The 21,074-nt window shown below is 46.8% G+C and overlaps 1 protein-coding gene and 1 long non-coding RNA gene across 2 annotated transcripts; one reads left to right on the top strand and one right to left on the bottom strand.

Annotated features, from left to right (window-relative positions):
* The first annotated feature begins 3,404 nt into the window (after positions 1–3,404).
* LOC112271888 lies at positions 3,405–4,740 on the top strand. The gene is made up of 2 exons (XM_024462102.1): positions 3,405–3,950; positions 4,047–4,740. Exons 1-2 carry the CDS (start codon positions 3,726–3,728, stop codon positions 4,167–4,169), a joined length of 348 nt encoding a protein of 115 aa, XP_024317870.1. The 5' UTR covers positions 3,405–3,725; the 3' UTR covers positions 4,170–4,740.
* Positions 4,741–14,789: 10,049 nt separating this feature from the next.
* On the bottom strand, positions 14,790–15,581 carry LOC112271969. The gene is made up of 4 exons (XR_002965565.1): positions 15,482–15,581; positions 15,336–15,380; positions 15,106–15,156; positions 14,790–14,991 (listed from the first exon to the last, which is right to left on the bottom strand). It is a non-coding gene; the product is annotated as an uncharacterized LOC112271969 (long non-coding RNA).
* Between the last annotated feature and the right edge of the window lie 5,493 nt (positions 15,582–21,074).

Here is a 21,074-nt window from a genome sequence, read left to right as displayed (position 1 = left end):
AAGCACTCCAAGCCCTGACGAGTATAAACTATGGTGTCATGTTAAAAAAATACACTAAGGCCACATGAGCCTTACTGTGCACGTACCTCGTGTCAAAATACTTGAAACCAAATCACTTCAAAGCTACATGAGTATAAACTGCCAGCTTCACATTGAAAAAAGAAACAACTTATGTCTAAATGACTCCAAGCTGTATGAGTATAAACTATAGCCTAAAGGAATCTGAACTCCAGGTTAAATTAATATAAACTATATGTTATCCTTAACTTGTAAAGAAAAAGATAATGTGAGACTACTCCACTCCTTAGAATATATACTAGGGGATCGTGTGGAAAAGAAATCTCTCATAATGTCCTTGGATCCCTTAGGAGTATAAACTAAGGTATCTGGTACTAGTACTAGCAGAGAAGGGCTTCCAGGCTATACGAGTATATGTTGTTAGCCTCTAAAAGAAAAAGTTATAAAAAACTCTGGCTTCATGAATATAAAGTGTAAGCTAAAGTGTAAAATGTGCTCTAAACCCACACGAGCTTAAACAATTTAGTTCTTCAAAAAATTGCTTCAGGTTTCAGAATATCACAAGCCTGAATGGTTGTTTGTTCAACTGAAATTCCATAATGATGGATAGGCCTAAACTACTCTCCACTAAATAAGGAGAAATGGTACATATAGTTTCGAGCTCTGGATCCGAAGTATAATAGCATCTGTTGACACCGATTTCGGCGTCACATTTTAAATAATATGGTAATTACATGAAAAGATATATTTTTTTAGACGGCAAACTCCATCTAATGCAAAATAAAATATCGGCAAATAATTATGTGTATCGGCCAAGGAAGGCACAAATATTTCCGAAGTATTAGACTATTGAACAATGTTTGACATCATCCCGGCGATCTCACAAAGTAATATAATCACGTCATAATCGACATAACATGAGAATTCCATATTTGCCATTGAGAATTTCCCCGTATGCCCAAATGCCACTGAGAATTTCCCTGTTCCAAATATGTCACTCAAATTTTGCACGGGGTACAAATATGCCACTACCGTTAGTTGACCGCTAGTTGACCATTAAGTAGAAGATGAAAAGACAATTTTGCCCCTATGTAGTATGTTGATGTTCAGTTTACAACAAATTACTCATTTTAGAAAACTTAGCTTTTCAAGGTTTTTAAGATGCCCGTAATACCATTTCGGAGTAAGTTTCAGCAATAATGATTTTAGCATGAAAAATTAGAAAATTTCAGCAGCACTTCTCTTGATTTTAATTAACATCACAAAAGTCATAATATATTCAGCAAATTAATAAACTAAAACTCATCATAATTTGTGGAGAGAGAGGGGGAGAGAGAGACCGAGAGGGTATTTTAGTTTTCTTGGTTTTTTTTGACGTGTGGACCAGGGGTATTTCGGTCAATATGAAATTGACTTAACGGTCAACTAGCGGTTAACTAACGGCAGTGGCATATTTGTACCCCACGTAAAATTTGAGTGGCATATTTGGAACAGGTAAATTCTCAGTGACATTTGGACATATGAGCAAATTCTCAGTGGCAAGTATGGAATTCTCTCGTGATCATATGAAATACAATATTTTGGGTTACACGCAAATAGATGTTAATTAAGCCATGATTAATTAAATATAAAAAAATCGATGGCACATAAAGGAGCCGCAAATACCCTGGACGTGCATGCTACATATGTTAATTAGCATAATAAACTTGATTAACAATTAGGCCCATGCATGCACACGCAAGGCCCACATATACACGTGTTACAAAGAAAAGCTCGTGCATCAGCTGCTAACAATAGAATCGAAAGTCAAAGCAGCAATAAGATAAAAGGAAAGGAAATTATTAACATAAGTAATTAAAAGGAGATCGTGGCCCAAATGCTAGCGCATATGACTTGGTCCATTGCTACGAAACTTGGAGCCTGCTTCAAGTTTGCAAGGGCCAACACCCACGTCCACGCACGAACTCACGACTACCTGAAATAGTCAAGCCATCGCGAGCTGAGCCAACGGAAAGAAATCAAACGGATATAGAGAGAAGTCAGTTGCTGCAACAACCTCTCGATCCTATACGTGAAGAGCACCACTATCCTAGTTTCCTCTATAAATAGGACACCAGCGGTCGGGCTCAAGGGGGAGGAGAAATCGATAAAACTCTGCTGCTCTCCAACGCCGGCAGAAATCCATGGAGAGCGAAAACGTTGCTGCCGCAGCTCCTTCATCTACCACCATCATATCGCCCATCCACACATACGCAGGCGCTGCTGCTCCAGAGAGCGCCAGAGCGCTGCCGTGAAAGCTTCTCCACACGGAAGCTACTCCACGCCGCAGGAACCGCTCGATCGTCGTCGGCCACATACGCCGCCGCCGGCCGCTCATCTCCAGGGTCGTACGCTCATCCTCGACCACGCACGTGTACGTCACCGGCCGTCCGTCGTCAACATAGTACACCGCAGGCCGCTCGTCAACCACGACATCGTCTAAGCCGCAGCCTGCCGTTCAACATCTACACCACCATAAGTACGTAGCTGCTGCTCTTCTCCTAGGCGTCGGCAGCTGATCATCTTCACGTACAGGTGAGAACATATTTGGAGGCAAAGGTAGATTCATGGTGGTCTGCTCCCTCCCTTCGTATCTTTCATAATGATTGCATATTTGGCTCTTGGCATGGGCATACCGTCACATGCCAAGAAGCCTCTCATGATAGGATCAAGAATTATGCTCTTGATTTGGCCATATTGTCACAAATCAGGTTGCTTATTCTTAGGGTTTTTTTCATATGTTGTTACATATTTGGCTCTTGACTTGGGCACATTGTCACAAGTCAAGAAGCACCTCTCATAGGACCCGGAATTATGTTCAGTTTAGTCTCATATCTCTAAATTGAATAGATAATTTTCACATGTTGCATCATTCCTATAAATTGCTATAAACTTCCTACATGCTCTTGATCATGCTGCGCACGTGGGCATATTGTCACCCGATGCTAGCATTAATACGATGAAACATGCTACACGTGGGCATATTGTCACATGATGTTAGCATCAATACAAATGAATTGTACTACATTAATACAAGCGAAATGAGACTTTGACGAGGACATCCCTAATCCTTTGTCATCTTTGCCTAATGATGATCTTGCTGTTCAAGATAAACCCAATGATCTACGCATTGGACCAATTACACGAGCATGTGCCAAGTTATTAGCTCACAAGTTTCCCACCCACAACCTCCAGGACTGCAGCAAGGTAAAGTCTATGGCAAATGATAAGCGCTCTGGTCGCAGGGAATGGAAGAACCCAGCTGACGGCAAGTGCTTTAACTGTGGCGAGCCCGGCCACATCTCCCGGGAATGCCCCGCGAAGGAGAATGCCGGGGTTGGGGCTAGCTGTGGTGGGCGCAGAGGAGGCCGCGGAGCCCACGCCACCCTGCCTGTGCTCCTCCACCTGAAGACAACGATGACGACTACGCTGCTGACGAAGAGGGCGAGGGTGCTGGGTACCAATCGGCAAATGAGGTGGTGTGTATCCACGGGGGAGCCTCAGCGTTTGCATCCCATGGCGAATTCAAGAAGCTCTCCCAGAAGCCGCTGAGCTGGTCCTACACGCCACTTAATTTCGACGTGAGCGACCACCCCGAGCACACCACGGGTGTAGGCATCTTGCCCCTGGTGGTCTCCCCGACCATCAACAACACTCGGGTGACCAAGATGCTCGTGGACGGGGGCTCAAGCCTGAATCTCCTAGCCGTGCAGGTCATGAAGAAGCTGCAGATATCCCAGTCCCGCCTGCGTCCCACCAAGACCTTCCAGGGGATCAATCCTGGGGAGACGCAGTTGCTAGGACAGATCACTCTGCCAGCCACCTTTGGGTCGGCGAGCGTCATCTTCGACGTGGAGGACATCCTTGGGCGCCCGTCACTGGCCAAGTTCATGGTAGTGTCGCACTTTGCGTACATTGTCATGAAGGTGCCCGGGCCACCGGGGTGATCACCATCAAGACTGACATAAAAGATGATGTCTTCTATGTAGAGTAGGTCTTCAGGGATGCCGGAGGAGAGAAAGTGGCTAGGGCTGGCCTGGCCATCACTGGCACCAAGGTCACCTCGCCCAACAAGAAGCCGAAGGTTGAGCCCGGCAAGAAACCAGCCTTAGAAGTGAAGAAGCCACCCAAGGAAAACAGCAAGTCGTCCCGGAAGGTACAGTGAGGTGACACTCGCCTCAAGCGCAGCAGCCGACAAAGCCTATCCAGGTCATCTCGGGGATGACGAGCAGTATCCAGCCTCATCCAGACGCAGTTTCCGAGAGTGGCATGAAAAGTCCGTGTCCGGGCCTGCCCCGCGAACTGCATGAAAGTCTCATGTCCGGACCCTGTCTGCGACTGAGCAGTGTGTCTGAGTCACCGTAAGAACAGTGGACTGTAAAACTTTATTTGGTCTGTAATGAACCTAATTAGTTTTAGTTTGCTCTGGATGAATCCCTGGCCGTGGAGACGGCGCATGGAAGAGATCCTTCAGGGAGGCGGGCAGGCAAGTCAGGGTCAAGTGAAAAAGGGTGTGACGGTCACCATGCCAGGCACTGCTTCAGTTCCACACCCGGGGCTGCCTTTCGAGCAGAACTGGGTTCGCCCGAGGAGCCCAGGTCGTCGGATGGAATCAGCGACCGCCTGCCCACCCCGTGAATGTCTTCTTTTCATGAGTTGGTGTTTCACGGCCCCGGAGGTTCCTATCTCTATGTGTTGCATGTGCATATTGTTATGTTGCTAACCCAGGGAACGGAATGGATCACACCCTCAGCGGGAAGAAAGCAGATGCGAGGACAGAAGGGCCTGCCATCCTTAACAAGGGCTGAGCCTGAAAAAAGTTAAGTGAAAATCCTCACTGCTCCCTCTTTTCGTTTTGAATTCTCCAAAGGGCGGTGAACCAATCGTTCCCGGGGAAGGGAAGATATCGCTTTTTATACATGGCTTGGCCGTTGAAGGGCACCCGCCAGGAAACTTGCTCTCGTGTGAGTACCGAAGCATGCGTTGGCAGAGGGTGAAGTGACTCTCGAGGGGTGATGCGGACCCTGTGGATGCGCTCAGGACCACGTCCGAGGCGGCACAGCTTGGTTTGCGGGCGCTCGAGCCGTCCCTCGGAAACGAGGAGCTACATGATGTATAAAAACTATCAACCCTTCCCGGGAAATATCGAGGGCACACGCGAAGTAACCAAAACTGGAGAATAAAAGTGCCAAAACTTGAACAACTACTGATGTCTAGAACATAAATTAACCTGGCCAACACACGTCGGGAGTGGATAAACTGCAGGAAAAGAGAAGGTAGCCGCCTAGGGGCGCCACAGCCTTGCCTCCACCAGTTGGTCGACGGCAGGATGAATCGCGCTCTCTTCGGCGGCCCGAAGATCCGCGCGAACGCGCCCAGCTGCTCCGACAAGTTGGATATGAAGCTGGCGATGCTCGTGATCTGGTCGGCGGACTACAGCAGATCCATGCTGATGCGCTCCAACTCTAGCGCCCTCATCGCCGCGGAGGCCTCCACAACTGCGCGAACCAGGTCTGCCAGCTTACCTTCTAGCTCTAGGTGGACGACCTTGTGGCTTTGTTGCAGGTTGGCAGATTCGCGAGAGAACCAGTCTGTCCTTTGTTGGGATTTTTCTTGGGCGAGGGAGATCCTGGCGACGTCGCCCCGAAGCTCCTCCGCCTCCTTCTGGATAGGTACTGAGTGCGCCTCCTCCCGCTCGCAGTCGGCGCAGAGGGCGACCTACAGTTCCCGGATGCGAGCGCGGGCAGCCGCCAAAGCGTCCCGATCAGCGGTGGCCGCTTGGCGGGCATGGTGCCCTGCAGCTAGTGCCCCCACGATGAACTGGCGCAGCAGCGTGACGGCGGCAGAGGCCTCGTGGGCCCCGGCATCACAGTCGTTCCGGAGGGCAACGAGCTAGGCGTCGCTGGCCGCCAACTCCTCCAAGCATGTAACATCCCAGAATTTTCCAATTCTGGAATGTTAAATAAAATAATTATTTTAATGAAAATATTGGATTTGGAAATATTTTGGTTGTGAATTTCTGAAGGATTTGAAATTTTTAGGACTTATTTAAATTTTTCCACACCATGTTTGAATATCCAACAAAAGAGTGGATTAATATGACTATCCAAATTATACAATATGGTTGGGAACATTTATGTAAGTTCAAAGTTATTCTATTTTGGACCCATATGCATCTTATGATTTCCACCGAATTATTCTTTGCATCTAAATAAATCGTACGTTCTTTTTGAAAGATTTACTAGCATACTAAGTTTCCAATTTGGATGCCATGACCATTTGAGAGGATCGTTGGAATACTTAAATCGATTAGAAATGTTCTCCAACATTTATTGAAATGTTAAAGAAAGGGAATAATATGACTTTACTAAGTATATGGTTGGAAAACATATATAATGATTCACCTATGTTTCTCTTGATATTTGCTTTGTTGTGCTCATTTTGTTTTCAAGGGGAAACTATCAAATATTCGAGAAGAGGAAAACGTGACATCCTTATGTGCAAATGTTATTCCAACATTTATTCTGTCGTTAAGAGTGAGATAACGTGACTTCCCCCAAAAAAAAAAAATATATATATATAGATATAGTTGGAAACATCTGCGATGGTTTACATGGTTTGTGGTTTGATGTTATAAAGCTATTTGGGAATTTAATGAACCATGTAATTAATATGAGATCTTATTTGGAGTTCAACCCAATGGGGTATTTATCTAAGAAAGGGTTTTAGTGCAAACTATGCCAACCCAATATTTTGTTGGAGTTTAAACTAATTTATGAAACAAAGGTTTCATAATAGATTTCAAAACCTATTTTATTTATTACCTATAAAGCTCTAATGACATTTATATAAGTAAAAGTATTTTCACTTATTTTATTTTGAAAAAATTCAAGTACCAAAAGTTCACATTTTGGAGGATTTGAATTTACAAATTTACTGGAGTTTATTTGGACTTATTTGGAGTTAGGAATCAAAAGTTATTAATAAAAAAAGAAAAGGAAAAAAAAGAGAATGGACCGACCCAACTGGGCCGGCCCAACTCACCGGGCCGAACCAGCCCAGCCCACCTCTTTATTTTTTTTCCTTTCTTTTTCCTCTCTGGGCCTTCTCTCTTCTGTCCCATCTCCACCGAGCGCCCCAGACAAGCGAGCACCAGCTCTTGCTCGTCTTCCTCGTCTGCACGTAACGAATCCATTCTTTTCATATTTTCTTTCTTCGATTACTTTCCTTCCCGCGCGTCTCTCTCCGAAAGGAAACCATCCTATCAATCCTCACCATTCCGGGAACCCATTCAGTAAATCAATTTGAAGTTTCCTCTCAAAATCGCAGTTTCCAAAAGAGGTGCCCCGAATGTCGGCCGTCGACATCCGCGTTCGATCTCTCTCCTCGGCCCCTATAAAAGAATTCCACGCACGTCACTTTGAGCCTTTGCCTCTCCTCTCCCATTCCCATGTAGAAAGTTTGGCCTCAAAACCTCTGTACAGCCGGCTACGTTGACGTCTTCCTCCGCCAGTCACCGCCACCATTGTTGCCGGTGAGATCACCCCGAACCTCCGTTCTTCGATTCCTTTCACCGGTAGACTCATGTGACCCTTACCTATCTTTGTGACAAGGTTTCGTGATCTCTTGATGCCGTTGGCCGCGCCGTCCCCGAACCCATGCCGAAGCCACGTCCGGAGCTCCGCCCGTCGCCATCCGGAGATGCTACGACCGCGCAAGCCGCGTCACGGTGTCCGCCTCGACGTCTTCCATGGCCCCATCGATCCCTAGGTCGACATCGTCGCCGTCCTCCTTCAACTCCGGCGAACATTGTAGTTAGAGCACGTCCACCTCTCTAGACCAGACCACATTGTATACCCCGTCTCCATGATCTTCAGTACGGCATCTTCGTTGGAAATTGCTGTTCACAGTATGCTGTTTCTGGATTAGCCACATTTCGAAATTAATATAAATTGTTCCATTGATCCGTTTGGTTCCAAACCTTCTTTAGTTCATCAATTAGATCATGTTCTACACATTAGTGTACACCTTGCACAACTTAGGATTCATCTACAGAGGTGCATCTTCAATCAAAAGTCGTATCTGTTAACACTGTCACATCAGTTAGCTATTTTCCGGAGCCTATATCTTTTGATCCATTACTTCAAATTAGATGATTCTTTCTGTCATGTCAAGATCAAATCCAAATATAAATCGTAGACCTCTTCTAACACCTTTCAAAGTTCATCCACACTAGTGAATCGTTGTTGAAAAACAGTACCTTCAGCAGTTTCCCACACACTGCCATTTCTAAGCCTTTAGTTACAGAAACTTTGTTATAGATTAGCCTGTTTTGTAAGCCCATATATGTTAACTCACAACTCCTATTTAGGTTAAACTAGTGGCTGTTGAAGGCTTGTTAGATATAGTTTAATTCATCCCATTGGCCCACTGTCTTTTGAAGCCATTAGTACCAGTACATTTTCAGTAGAAGTTAGTATCTTTAATCTGTCAGAATCAGACTAGCCAGCTTTGCAAGCCAGTAGCTAATTCTCTGTAGATCCTTTTGGGATGAGACTTGTTGTGTTAGCAATTACAATCTTAATACTATACATTAGTATACTTTTCATCCCATGTTCTGCCATTTAGCACCATTTGCCAAACAGCCAAAGTATCTAAGTTATAACAATTCCTACAGACTTAAATTCCATACTTAGCCACACTAGTCCATGCCCAACCAAACTTTAAATCTATTAACACTCTCTTATTGATTAGCAATGTTCCAAAGCCCATACATCTTGATCCATATTTTCAAACCAGTTCATTTTTTCTGTTGTGACAAGAGTACACCAAACTCTAATTTCTGGACCACTTTGTACACCTTCCAAAGTTATTCTATAGTAACCCATGACCCTTAGAAAATTGTATGTGTTAACAGCCAATGACTTCACCGTTTCAACTCCGATAGAACCCAAGCCTTGTTCCTATCTCTTAGATCTATGCCTAAGATAGCCTAACAGTAGTTAGGTACTATTTAATTTAAACTTTGTATATTGCTTTGGTTCTTTATTTGGAGTTATGATTTGGAGTTGTCGAATGGTTATTTATTATTGCTTTCATTCTTTGTGATAGATTATACGGAGTGCGGTAACTATGACTATCGAAAAGAAGAAGAATACAAAGACACTAATCAGGCAAGTTCACTTTGATCATTTACCCATTATTTTATTATGCACTAGAATTTATTAGTTGCATTGTTAGGATTATTACTGTATCTATGCTAGCTATGATCTGTCCTAATAGTATAGGATACCCTCTGTCATGACCTTACCACCAATTGCCATCGTAGTAGTAAAATGCTATGCTATGAGAATATATGAGGGTGGTATTATTACATTGTGGTACTGTTGAATTACAAATATAGTTTTCCTAGTGTATGGCAAAACAAGTAATTCAATGAACCGTCCTGTGTGGGCTGCTTTGAGGAAGTGGAGATGTATGCGGCGTCAGGTCCATTTCTATGGGTCCATTTCTATGAGTCGTCTCGCCATTTCTATGGGAGCGCCTGCGTTGCAACTGAGGAATGCCACCCGGGGTAACCAGAGACTGGACTAGTTTCCTGTTTAGTAGCTTCCAGTACAACCACATGGTATTATGGGCTCTGCCAGGATGGACGTAAGAAATATGAACCCGGATCTGAGGTGACATCGGTATGTAGCAGTGTAGGTGGGGGCACGTCCCTCAGGTGGTCTGGGGGATTATGTTTTGAAAATTCCTGTAGTCGATGCCGTTGCTACTCTACCCTGAGGACAGCAAGGGATTAACACGTCGATTTCTTGTGGGTAAAGTGTACCACCTCTCGAGAGTGTCAAACTAAGTACTTAGCCGTTATTGGGGCTATAAGGAAAATCTCACTCATTCCAATTTCTAAATAAAACGAATGGATTGAACTGGGTAGGAGCATTGATGTTTCTACTCAATGTGCCTAGGTTAATAGGAACATGGGTGTTTCTACCCCGTGTCCAATAGAATTCAAAACTATTTTGGTTAAAAATGATAGGATTAAACATTGACGCTTTTATGCAAATAGCCAAAACTCCACCTTGCCAAATACTGCATGTACTTGATAGGATCTGTTATAACTCTTTGGTGAACTTGCCAATACATTCAATGTATTGACTCCCTAGTGGCTGCAACGTTTAAATGTTGCAGGTGAACCAGGTGAAGAGTGAGGTACGAATTGTTAGGGTTGCGAGTTTACATTCCAACATGTTTCGACTGTGAAATTGTTATGTGATTCCTGTATCTTCTGCCTTCCGTTGCAAGATTTTATTTTCTGTTGAGATAACCCATGAGGTTATGCAATATGTAAGGTACTATTTAATTCTGGATCAATACGAGGTAATATACTTTTGACCTTTGTATCTGGATATTGCATCTTGAAACTGTGTGTGCTAGCGAGTCGATCCAGGGACTAGCACTGTAAGCACAGAGATCGAACCCTTGGTGAAGGGGGGTCGCTTCAAAGCACCTATCCGCCCGGCGGTGGGACTTCTGGCGGGCTTCCTCCACCTGGCGGGCCTAATCAATTAGCTCTTGGCGGCGTTTGGCGAAGCAGACCTTGGATGTTGCCACCCGGTTTCGCTCCTCGATGACGATCCGGCGGAGATCCTCCCGTGCGCGTGCTATCTCTGACTCCCCCTGGGACAACTCCTCGGCTCTACGGTGGTTTTCCCGATCGAGCCTTTCCATCTCTAGGAGATAGTATGGGCTTGATAGAGGGCCTCACTGGTGCCAGATTTTGGAGCAAGAGCAACTTGGCCAGAGGTAGCGCCGAAGACCACCTCCATAGGTTGGGCGTCCGTTTGTACCCGGGTGGCCCTTCGGACTCCTCTTCCGAGCCGTGCTCAGGACCACCGTGTCGGCGGCCCTTCTCACCGGGGAAGGCACGCGGGCATGAACCCGGGGAGGAGAGCCCCGAGGGGTACCCTTTTCGGCCTGGGATTACGCTCTGAATTGTGGCGCTAGGGGCATGCTTCTTGGAGGAGTGGGGCCTGTAGTTGAAAGGGGTAAGGTAGCTTCTTTTGTATGTTTTGAGCTTTCCGTGTGCAGGGTGGTAACCTAGGGATAAAAGTTACCTGGCTCGGGTGAAGTCCGGGCCTGGGATTCGACGGAAGAAGCCTCACCCCTTCCTGGGTTCGCGGATGACGGTGAAGCACCTTCCCTCGGCTTCTTTGAGCCGGCCGCGGAGCAGCAGAACGGTTAGGTGGATCCTCCGAAAGTACCGAAAGGAAAAGAAGGGGGATCCGCTTGCCTATCCTCTGCATCTTCATCGACCACACAAAATCCCCTCCGCTTCCGCGGTACGGAGGGAATAGAAGAAGGGCCCGGCACCGGTGGCGGGACTGTACTCTGCCCCCTCCGCCGACGGCGGAAGATCAGAGGAGTCTCATCACTGTCCTGGTGGTTGCTGGTACCCGCGCCAGCAGCAGCCCGAGATGACGAGGACCCTACAGCCTGGCTGGACGGGTTCCCGGGGACTGCACGACTAGTGGGCCCCCACGAAATGCCCAGCCAGGCCAGGACGCCCTCCTTCATCGCCTCATGCTCCTCCAGGGTGGGGAGCCGCCAGAGCGTGTCCATGCCCCAGCCATCGCAGTCGGTTAGCGCGGGCAGAAGATCGTCGCACCCGGGGTCGGCGCATAGCGGGATGATCTCCTCGGGCAACACCTCAGCTTTGTCGATGCCAAAGAAGAAGCCCAGAAAGTCGGAGAAGGTCTCGTTGTCCAGCTCAGGCCCCTCCTCTGGGAGCGTGCGCATGCGGTCGTCGGGTCCCTCGTACGCCCACGCTGGGTGAGATCTCCATTCCAGCAGCGCCAAGCGGCGAAGGAGGAAGTCCTCCGCCACCATCTGGGTCGTGAGGCCCTGGTAAGCAAGGTGCCTCACACGGCACAGGGCGTCACAAAAGCTGGCGTCTTTGCCATCCAACTCCCAAGTGCCGACCGGTGGCAATGCCGGTCAGGAAGGTGCGTCGAAGACACCTTTGTCCTCACCGTCGACCCCAACGTAGCACCAGCGCGTCAGCCAAGAGTCTCCCTGGTCCACTGAGGGGATTCCTGGATGTACTCACCCTCCAGCCCGTCCCGGAGTCTCCAGTTAACCCCTCCGCTCAGGGGGGGCTTTGTTGGAGACGACGAGGATGAAGAACTGGCGGAAGAACGGCACACTGGGCATCATCCCGACAAAGTTTTTACACAGGTCTGCGAAAATCGCCAGCGTGATGACGGTGTCAGCATGGAGGTGTGCAACCTGGAGAGAGTAGGTCAGCAGCACTGCCTCTAGGAATCACGACGCAGGTGGGATCAGCCTCGAGGCTAGGTGGTCCATGAACACCGTTCGGAAGCTCCCTTTCGTTTGGTTCGCCGCCTTGAGCTTGATGGCGTTGTGCTCGTTGGTGAGTCCTGCCACCAAGGTCCCTAGGTCGCCCATCTTGTCCTCGCCGTTGATTCCCTCTCCGAGGAACTCCGGCGGGTGGCCGCGTCAAACTCGATGGCGCCCGCGGTCTTCTTCCCCTTCCCCTTGGGCTGGTGAGCTTTGGGGGCCATGGGAACAAGCAGCGGAACAAGCAGCGAACTATAAAAGGAGGCCCAAGGCTTCCACCCAAAAGAGGTTGGCATCAAGGTTGGACCAGGCATAAGAGGTTCAAGGTAGGAGAAGGGTTGGTGTCCCGACCGCCGGAGAAGAGCAGCGTCTGCTTCTCCCTCTTCCCCGGGCCACCGTAGTTTAGGCTAGAGCTTGGCGCTTCGGCCGCTCGTTGCACTCTTTCCTTGTGCTATCCACCACCATCTATAAACACAAAGCAGGACGTAGGGTATTACACTTTTGGGTGGCCCGAACCTAGGTAAACCGTCGGACTCGAAGTTCTTACACTTTTGAGGCTCGAGGCACTCTCGCCGCGCCACACTACCTAAGCAAAAAGGGAGTGCTCGCACTTCTGGTGTCCGCGTTCGCAGACGCGGCATTAGCAAAGCCTATTCATAAGCAAAAATATATTTTTTTATGTTAGAGATATTATACCAACTTACAACCTCATCATCAGTAGCAGGGTAATCCAAAGTTGGGTTGGCATAATAGGACCCTTTGAATGTATCTGCAGGAAATACTCAGAAGCCACTTTAGGAGCAAAAATGCATGCCCAAATATATAACTATTGTTTTCGATATACTACTGTTGCAACCAGCTTAATTATCTTAAATGCATTACAATACAAAACTAAGATTAGAAAGTGCAGAGGTGCACAATGAACACCGGGAGGAAACTAATTAGCCAACCAATGTTAGTATTGTTGGAGATATGCCCTAGAGGCAATCATGTGACGATGTTATTTCCTATGTATTCATGAGTTATTGTTATTGTCCTTGAACATCATCACTGATATGTATCAATAAATACGTGATTTGTTTGTGAGACTATGTATTCTATGATGTTGTTCTAATGGTCTCTGGTCATTGAGGTTATGCGGACACATAACTTAGACTAGCACTATGAATCAGTATGATGACTATGTTTCACAAGTCATAGGGCAAGGTGTGACCGACTGATAGCATGGACTCGACAATGAGATTGTTGAGTCGGACAGACCCGCACTAAGACACAACGAGATGATTGTCATTTGTTAGTCTCAAGTACGATTTATATGCCAGTCCTAGACCTGAGGTCATCACATGAGCTTGGGATGTGAATCGGCTTACTTAGGGGTTGCCAAATGCTACTCCGTAACTGGGTGGTTATAAAGGTAGTTTTCGGGTTTGCCGAGAAGCATGCTGCGAGTCATGGTTGATCAAGATGGGATTTGCCCCTCCTGTTCGGAGAGATATCTCTGGGCCCTCTCGAGTGATCAGATTCGGAAAGCATGGCCATGCGATTTGGGTTAAGTGTTAACCCGTTCGGGAATCTGTATCACAGGAACGAGAAAAGAGTCGAGCTATCCACAAGGATGACAAGCACTCGCCTTGAGCTCGACACACATATCGTGAGGCAAAAGGAATGTTGCATATGACACATTGTATGGTTCGTCAACATACCTTGTGGTTACTCGGGAGTTGGCACGTGCTGTTAGGCGCCGCTACCAACTATCGACTTGAGTCGATGCCAGTGGACGAGTAAGGTGTTACTCGGACCCGCAGTCCGAGCTCGTAGTCGTGTCCGTCTGACCGTGAACTTGTAGGGTCGCAGGCTTAAGGGGATGGGACCGAATTGGATCGGATCCAACTCGTATCGGGCTTAGATTCCTAACAGGGCTCAAGTGTTGAAGCCCACCAGGGAGGTCTATATAAGTGGAGGAGGCGTACCCGATTAGGGTTACACCAGTCCAGAAGCGAGTTAGACTCGGCCGTCACACCTCCACGCCCAAAGCCTTGCGATCGGATCTAGTAGTCTGCCGCACGGAGTTCCTCCCTGTACGTGTGGATACCTCGGAGGCGCTGCACCCGCGGCGCTTGGACGAACTGTTCGTGGGATCGGCGAGGAGGAGCAGCCTGTTTGACTACTCGGCATCGACACGCTACATCGACTCTACTTCCGCTACGGGTCTGCGCGTCTAGTGGTAATCTCGTGATCCATTATCTACAGCATTGATCCGGACGGAAGTGGTAGAAATTTTTATTTTATGCTAGCGTAGCATACCGCGTTCCGAACAAGTATCTCTTGCAGTACACATATAACATGAAGAAGTGTTTACCGAGTTTCTCGGACTCTAGTTTATCCTTCCCATGGCCCCACCCAAAGTTATACCTGAGAACCAAGGAAAAATGCAGATGAATCATGTAACCATCAATTTCTCTTCCTTGGCTTGGCGGCCAGGGAAGGGACAGGCGCAGGGGCGACTGCTGTGATCTGGAGGTGGTGCGCACGGCGACCGTGGTGAATACATACATGACTCCCCCGGACAATAACCTGAAGTTTTAATTAAAACACAGAAAATTAGCAGAATGCATGATAATTAAAAACTGAAGCAAATTCTCCTGCCTGCTTGATAAAATTTCTCTTTTCCCCGTTCTTTTCACCTACCTTCTCCACCCAAGAATATTTGTACTCCACGATAAATGCTGTCACGACAAGCTGCATTGCATAAAGAAATATTTTCCACAAAACTTAGTATAATCTGTACCAAGAATGTCACAAATAAGCTGGTCGTCACGAGAAGAAGCCATTCTCCTTGAAACCAAAGCTAGGTATTACCAAATAATGAAACAAAAATGTAGTAGCTTGGTGAAGACGAAGAGGAGGCTTTCATTTACCTCCTGGTGGGCAGACCTGCGAGTGCTATCTTCTTCAGCGCATACCTGCAAGCAAAGCACAGAGAGAGCTCCACCCATGATCAGAAGGAACGACTAAAACAAAACTTGAGCCCCCCAGAAGGTAAAAGTGAAGGGATAGTGCTTACCTAGGTAAAGGCAGGCTCGCTTTTTCTTCTCCACGCCTGACCAATAGCGCAGAGCCAAATGCTCCTTTCCCAATTCGCTCCAATACCTCGTCTGGCTGGCCCTATCCAATCCCTCTTATTTTTCTGGCGAGTGGCAAATCTTGTTGTTCTTCACCAGAAATATCACAATACATCTATTCAACAGCTAGCAAAATGAAGCCTGCGAACGACCCAAAAATGTAAAAGACAGAGAGATGGAAGCTCACCAGAGAAAAAAAAAAGCAGGAGGAACCGAACCACAAGCTGCGTCGAAAAACTGCAACAACACACCTGTAGGAACAAAACAGTTAAAGGGTAAATACATTAGAGGAGGCAACAACCACAGCAAACACTGAGAACGCAGACTAATCGGTAGAACGCAGCAACATTAACCGGCTAGAGGTAAAATTAAATGGGTCAAACTTGGTGATAAAAACTCAAAAAATTTCCATTCACTGGCTACCATACAACACAGAAGAAACAAAGTGGCCTGCCTTAAAAGAGAAGATGGTTCATTGGTATATGATCATGACACAAAAGCTAACATGTTCTGGCATGCAGTTAGAGACAGATTGGGCAGATCAGAGGCTCAAAATCTCACATTTCCCTTTCAAGAACTCTTCCAGCATGCCCAGGATCTCTCTATATTAGAGATTCCTTTCGCTAAGGAGGAGATTGACCTGGTGATTAAAAGCCTTGCTTCCAACAAATCTCTTGGCCCAGATGGGTTCAACACAAATTTCATCAAAAACTGATGGCCCATCATCAAAGAAGACTTCTATGATCTCTGCCAGCAATTCTATGAAGGAAAACTCACTCTTTCCTGCATAAACACATGCTTTATTACACTCATTCCGAAAACTGATTCGGCAGACAAGGTGAATGATTTCAGACACATCTCACTACTCAATTGCACACTCAAGATTCTCACCAAGCTTTTGGCCAACAGATTACAGTCCATCATCCTCTCATTGACTCATCATAATAAGTATGGATTCATTAAGACCAGAACCATTCAGGACTGCCCTGCTTGGGCTTTTGAATATATTCATGCATGTCACAAATCTAAAATTGAGACCATCCTCTTAAAACTGGACTTTGAAAAGGCTTTTGACAAGGTGGAACACAAAGCTATACTTCAAATCATGCAAGCAATGGGATTTGGGGACAAATGGTGTCAATGGATTGCTCAGATACTTCATACTGCCACATCACAGATTATACTTAATGGTGTCCCTGGGAAATTAATTCATTGTAAGAGAAGAGTTAGACAGGGAGACCCACTCAATCTCTCCACTTCTATTTGTGATTGTCGCAGATCTCCTACAATCTGCCCTCAATGCTGCCATGCATCAAGGACTTCTCCAGAGGCCAATTGAATCCACTGCATGTCCAGATTTCCCCATTATCAAATACGCAGACGACACACTGATTATATTAAAAGCTAAGGAGACTCAATTACATGTGCTACAGGAAATTCTTCAGCAATTCCATGCCTCCACTGGACTTAAGGTCAATTTTCAGAAATCCAATCTGATCCCACTCAACATGACTACTGAGAGAGGACACCACTTTGCTGACCTTCTCACATGTAAAATTGGAACTCTGCCATTCACATATCTTGGACTTCCACTGGGAACTGCAAAACCAAAAATTGAGGAATTTATGCCTATGATCAAAAGGATTGAGAGTAGACTTACTTGTTTCTCTAGCATGCTTTCATATGGTGGAAAACTTCAATTGGTTAACTCGGTTTTCTCAACACTGCCCACTTTCCAAATGAGCACATTCATGCTCCCAAAAGGGGTCATTGCACAGATCGACAAATACAAAAGACACTGCTTATGGAGAGGACATGATCTTACTAAGAAAAACCCACCACTTTGCTGCTTGGGAAATGGTTTGTAGGCCAAAAAATGAGGGTGGACTTGGTGTCATCAACCTGGAGATACAGAATAAGTCCCTAAGTATGAAAAAACCTGCACAAGTTCTATAACAAGATCAACATCCCCTAGGTCCATTATGTTTGGGAACAGCACTACACCAATGGATTTCCACCCATGAACAATATTGATGCCTCATTTTGGTGGAAGGACACTCTTAAACTTGTTGATCAATACAAAGAGATCACCAAATGCACTGCACATCAAGGCAATACTATCCTATTCTAGCATGATAATTGGCAAGACAATCAGTTGATGAACACATGGCCTCAACTATATTCATATGCTATCAGCAAGAACTCTACCTTGTGGGATATGACCCATTCCATAGATGTCACTGAACACTTTCACTTGCCACTCTAAGAACTGGCATTTGAACAATTACAAGAGCTCAACCACCTCCTGGATTCCATAGTGCATTCAGATAACTCAGACACTTGGACATATATTTGGCCCACACTAGGATACACCACATCAAAGATGTACAAGCATCTAGTCATGCACATTGAGATCCCACAAACTATTAAGTGGATCTGGTCCTCATGCAATCAACTCAAACACAAAGTCTTTATGTGGCTCCTCATTATTGACAGGCTTAACACCAGAGCCATGCTACTAAAGAAAAACTTCCATCTTCAATCTTACACATGTGTTCTCTGCAATCAACAGCACCTCAAAACAAGAGATCATTGGTTCTTTCAATGCAAATTTGCACTCACATGCTGGAGATACATCTAACCACTATCCATTCCTCAGAATATTGTCCATGAGAACATTGAAGCCATCAAGCAGGAACATAAGCCCCCATTCCACATGGAGATCTCCACACTTGTGACATGGAGCATTTGGAGACACGCAAGGAATATATTTTTAATGGGATTACTCCTTCACTCTACTGGCGTAAAAGAATTTTCAAGGAAGAACTGAATCTGGTCTTACATAGGGCTAAAAGAAAAAAATACCATGGTTTCAAAGCCTGGATAGATAATTTTAGATGATTTGTTCTTTTTCTTTTGATGTACATATTTTACATTTTAATAAAATGGCAATAGGTCTAATGACCTAAAGCTTTCCGTAAAAAAAAAACACTATCCGGCTTCAACAACCAGCACGCACGGGATGCAACCACAGACGCCGACACCAAATGACACACATGAACAAAGACAAACAAAACAGTTAGGCACGGATGAGGAATCCGCATCAGTGGAGAATCGGAACGGATGACACACACCTCATCCCACACCGGCCATTGGCAGCAAACAATCTAGAAGTCCAGAGATTGACACACGGCTGAATCTAAACCAACCCGAAGTATAACAGGAAGCAACAGGGCAAACTAAAAAAAGGCAACAAGTGAGCGCACAGCGCAGAGAGGATCAAAGGAGCAGGGAGCAGTTTCAACAATAGAAATAGAAATCTAGAGAAAGGGAGGCCGAGGCAAGGGAGATCACCTAAGGGGAAGAATAGAGGAAGATCTCGAGGACAAGGTGGGGTTTAGGGGTGAGGTCGAGCCGACGAAATTGGAACCCAAGATCTCGGCAGCCGCGACGGTGTGAGAACCCGAAATTAACTTCCAGACCCTCCCTGTGTTTCACTTCATATCTCCAGGATCAAGCTGATGAAACACAGACAAAATGAGTACCATTGCACAACAAAGTAAATATAAAATAAACTTTATTATTGATATGCCAAAATACATACAAAGTGCAATGACTCATGACATTATACAATCAGAAAATCAGCGGAAATAAAATGCGTAGAGACTCCATCTTAGCCACAAGTAGTCGAGGTAGTCCATGTGACCTCACGTCGGGATCCTCCTAGTAGTTGTAGTCGGCATCCTCATCTTCATAGAACTCTGAATATCAACAAAAATGCAATGCGATGAGTACATTACGTACTCAGCGTGCCCCCTTGGGAAACCTGAATAACTACATGTATGGCTTCAAAGAAAGGCTATATGGTTCTTTTGCATAAAAGTGATTGTCGAGGGGATGACCCCGGGTAGGGTCATAGCGACATAACTCTAGCCGAGATGACGGAGGCAAAGCCAGCATAGCTACGTATGCCGGTATCAAGAAGTACGGCTAACGCTAAGCCGGCACGCCGAGCGTATGCTGGCAGGGCTATCTTGTTTTATGAGTTTGCAGGATAAGGACGAGCATGTTGGTCTTGGCAGTAGCCGAGATCTCTCAACGGCCTTATCCTGACCACGCGGTGCAAAGTAAAGCAGCGCCATCATCATTCCAGGGAAGGCGGTCAGTGCCTGCGTACCGGTGTCAGGTGACCACGCTAAAGAAGCACCGAAAGCGAATCTATGATGGAAGCTTCCTCGTCACCGGAGAGTGTGTGGTATCCGGTTTGGTCCAGAGATTCAGCTCTCTGGGCTTCATCGACAACAACGCGGGCTGCTTCAATGGCACACCGTTTCCTTATGCAGGCCGCTTCATCAACTTCGGCATTCACGAGGTTTATGTTGCTATTGATAGCCCTTGTAGGTATCCAGAGCAGGTGGTGACGGCCGAAGATCCCCCGCCATCTACACGGTTCGCGGCCGGCACGTCGACTGCCCTGCTGACCGTGTGGAGGTCATGGTGACAGCTCATGGCGCTGCTGCGGGAAGGGACGCTGCAGGAAGTGGCACGGTCCCAACCAAGTCCGGCAGAACGGCGAAGCTCCCCTTGGAGAAGCCGGAGAACATCGCCGCTCAAGCCGGCACATCGGCTCTGCCGCCAAAGCCAACTCCGATCCAGGCCTCCATCGAGCGACTAACTGCACCAGTAGCATCAAACGCTAACCCGGCCCAGCTGCAGACGGAGTTGGAGTTGGAGAGACAAAAGCTGCTAAAGGAAGTAGTCGACGTCGCGAACGCCCGACAACAGCTCGAGATCTCGCTCCATGAGTATAACAAAGCTCATGGTCTTAGTTCTACTGCGTTTACTAAACCCTAGTATAGACGGAGTTGGAGTTGGAGAGACAAAAGCTGCTAAAGGAAGTAGTCGACGTCGCGAACGCCCGACAACAGCTCGAGATCTCGCTCCATGAGTATAACAAAGCTCATGGTCTTAGTTCTACTGCGTTTACTAAACCCTAGTATAGTTGGGGAGGTGCGTAACCGTGGCAAGAACTTGAATGCCGAGATGACAAGAGATGGCAGGGGTGTGCCAGCTGCGTCGGCAATTTTTGCCTCGGCACTAAAGCCGAAATACAATACCCCAGCCAAAAATCTCAGGGCTGCCGAGGCTGCGGCTGAGGAGTTGCCGAATCTTACGGGCGAGGCACTTCGGCAGTAGTAGCTATGCGTAAAAGAACTACTACAAACAGCTAATGAGCAGAATGAGACATACATGAGAGTGCACGGTAAACCCGATGCATCGCAGGTCATTCACTCGGCGGCAGATGCTGGTGGCCGGGTTGACAAGCAAGCGTCTTCGCCTGGTGGCAAACGGGACAAAAGCGTTAACTCTGGTCGCGATAAGCAGTTAGAACGCTATGACCCAGCCCTGGCCGAGAAACAAATATTCAGGAGGGTTGATGACAGCCAGAGTGGTCTGCATCCCGGCAACAATCGTCGAGACCAGCAAGAACGTTACTCGTTTGATCATGGGCACCGACCTCGGGGTCCGGCACCC

Source organism: Brachypodium distachyon, chromosome 3 (assembly GCF_000005505.3).
Source record: "Brachypodium distachyon strain Bd21 chromosome 3, Brachypodium_distachyon_v3.0, whole genome shotgun sequence".
NCBI lineage: Eukaryota > Viridiplantae > Streptophyta > Magnoliopsida > Poales > Poaceae > Brachypodium > Brachypodium distachyon.
The sequence above is the reverse complement of the archived record's forward strand: the minus strand, read 5'-3'. Positions and strand labels throughout refer to the sequence as shown.